Here is a 2,370-nt window from a genome sequence, read left to right as displayed (position 1 = left end):
GGGGTGGGTGGAGGAATTCTATCACTGAAATTGCAGAAAAGGTGGTTAAAATAGCTTTGGATAAAGAGAGTAGACCACTGGTTTCTTGTTATTAGGATGCAAGCTGGGACATAATCAGCTAGGTAAGGGAATCTGATATTGAACAACACAAAACCCCCTAAAACCTTCAGAAACATCACAGATGATGCATCTTAGAGCAACCATGAGTGCTTTATAACAAACAAAATATAAACTTGAAATTTTTAACAAGAAATTTTCAAACACAAAATAGTGTTTAGTGTTGTTGCACATTTTAAGACTCATTTATGCCACAATCCTAACAAAACCCTTTTAAGAGTAATTCCTTATTGATTTCTTGTATAGGGTGTCCTCATATTTTTTGATGAATGAATTGAGACAATTTTATTATAATCACAACTCATACAAGTATGGAAAACATAAACTGATGATGCAGGAGATTGCTAAGTTGGTTCCAAGAGAATTTGAACTTGGAACCCTCAAAATATAGTTTTCACTAGCACCTTGTTAACTAGGCAGTCTCCAAAACTAGTTTATAATATTTTGTTCTGTAAATATCATTCAAAAGAAAACTTTCCTTGCTTTCGGCTTCCCCTGACTGATGAATTGTTTTCCCATTTATAACAAATAGTTTTATAATGTAAAGGGTTTCCAACTTTAAAAAGTTATTTCAACAATGTATAAATAACAGTCATTATATTAACAAGTTTCATTGTATTATTCGGTCAAATGTAATGCTTATTTATTCACATTGTTTTCAATTAATCATGCATCGTTTTATAGCTTTGGGATTTTGATGTGATTATTTTTAGAATGACATTGTAAGGTAGATGTGAAAGGTCAGATCTGGCACGTTAAAACATAAATCCTTTATCATTTAAACCTGTTTTAACTTAATTAACAAGTAATCAAATACTTACTTATCCTTGATTTTCTCTACATCTTTTTCTTCATCATCAAAAAATTTCTGTAATAAACCTTTTAATACAGCTTCAGGTAAGGCTATTAATTGCTCTACCTTTAAAAAAAAAGAAAAAAACCACAAAATATGCTTAAAATCAAAAATAATAAAAAGTCACCTCTTCACTGAGATCTATATTAAAAACAACATAAAAAACCCCAATTAACATTAATACTGCAGTAACAAAAAAAAAAAACAAAACAAACATTCTGGTGATAATTATTCCTGTAACTGTAGTAAATGATTGCAGCACATGTTTATTATGCTAAAATGGTAAAGTATATTTTGAGAATATTAATAGCAAGTCAAGCTGACAAAGGAACCAATTCTAAAAATTAACAATGCTCTATTATTAACAATTTGGGTAACAAAAATACCATAACGCCTTTATTATGGAAAAAGTGTTATTCTCTGGTTTATGACAAACTATCAAATATTTTATTTAATTAACCTAAGAGTACAATATTATAATCTACAAAAATGTAATCAAATTGGAATGTTGAAGAAATCAAACTATGTTGTACATGTTTTCACCCTCTTTAGTTTGAAACAATAACAAAGACAGCTAGATAAGAGAGAGAGATACATGCACAGTCTGTTAACATGCTCTTATATATTTGAATAGTTTGATTATTATATACAGAATGAAAACCAAAGTACTTAGAACCAATTGTAAGAGAATGAGATTAGTCAGAGCTTTAACTGTTCATAGTTAATAACTGGAAGTATTGAAGAAGTTTGCTTGTAGTTATTAGTGAAAATTAAGAGCCAGATTTTTAGATTTGAAGGAGATTAAGATTAGTTTCAGATAACTATCTTACAGAAAACATAGGAATAGGTAGTTATTAGGAAAGCAATTTATGAGAAGCTATTATTGAGAATATGAAATCAAAACAAGAATGTCATTGACTATTTCTAATAGATGGGGAATGTAAAGGCATTAACTGTGTCAGATTAGGAGGGAAAATAGTAAACTTGTAACAATAGCAAAATATCTATTTCAATGAAAAGGGAACAGAAATATATGAAGTGATCAGAAAGACATTCTTGTTTTGATAGCTTCAGACCAGAGGAAATTAAAAAAGCTTTTCTTTTTTTTTTTTTCTTCTGATTTGCTTTATTTCTAAGCTAGAACAGGTAAAAAAAAAAAAATAACAAGACAGCACCAAGCAGCTGTTTACCTTAGAGTGGTTTAAAGAACCAGAAATTGTGAAGGAGGAAAAGATATTAGCAAGTTAGAAAAAGAACTGAATATTGTTAGGATAATATGTTATAAACCACTCTAATGGAAACAAAACTTTGATAGCTATGCCTTGGTGCAGAAAGATATTCTAAGGCTATAAGTAACCGAAACCAAGATTAGAGCATTGCAGAATAAAATTGCTCAGTTT

At 29.5% G+C, this 2,370-nt stretch overlaps 1 protein-coding gene across 3 annotated transcripts in view; it reads right to left on the bottom strand.

Moving 5' to 3' along the window:
• The window catches only part of LOC106870574 (uncharacterized), a 107,969-nt gene that overhangs the window by 1,829 nt on the left and 103,770 nt on the right, over positions 1-2,370 (bottom strand). For all 3 annotated transcript variants that reach the window (XM_014916699.2, XM_014916701.2, XM_014916700.2), the window contains one exon: positions 939-1,036. In XM_014916699.2, the coding sequence (XP_014772185.1) occupies positions 939-1,036 (98 nt within the window). The remainder of the gene's footprint in view (positions 1-938; positions 1,037-2,370) is intronic.

Source organism: Octopus bimaculoides, chromosome 7, assembly GCF_001194135.2.
Source record: "Octopus bimaculoides isolate UCB-OBI-ISO-001 chromosome 7, ASM119413v2, whole genome shotgun sequence".
Classification (NCBI taxonomy): domain Eukaryota; kingdom Metazoa; phylum Mollusca; class Cephalopoda; order Octopoda; family Octopodidae; genus Octopus; species Octopus bimaculoides.
The sequence above is the reverse complement of the archived record's forward strand: the minus strand, read 5'-3'. Positions and strand labels throughout refer to the sequence as shown.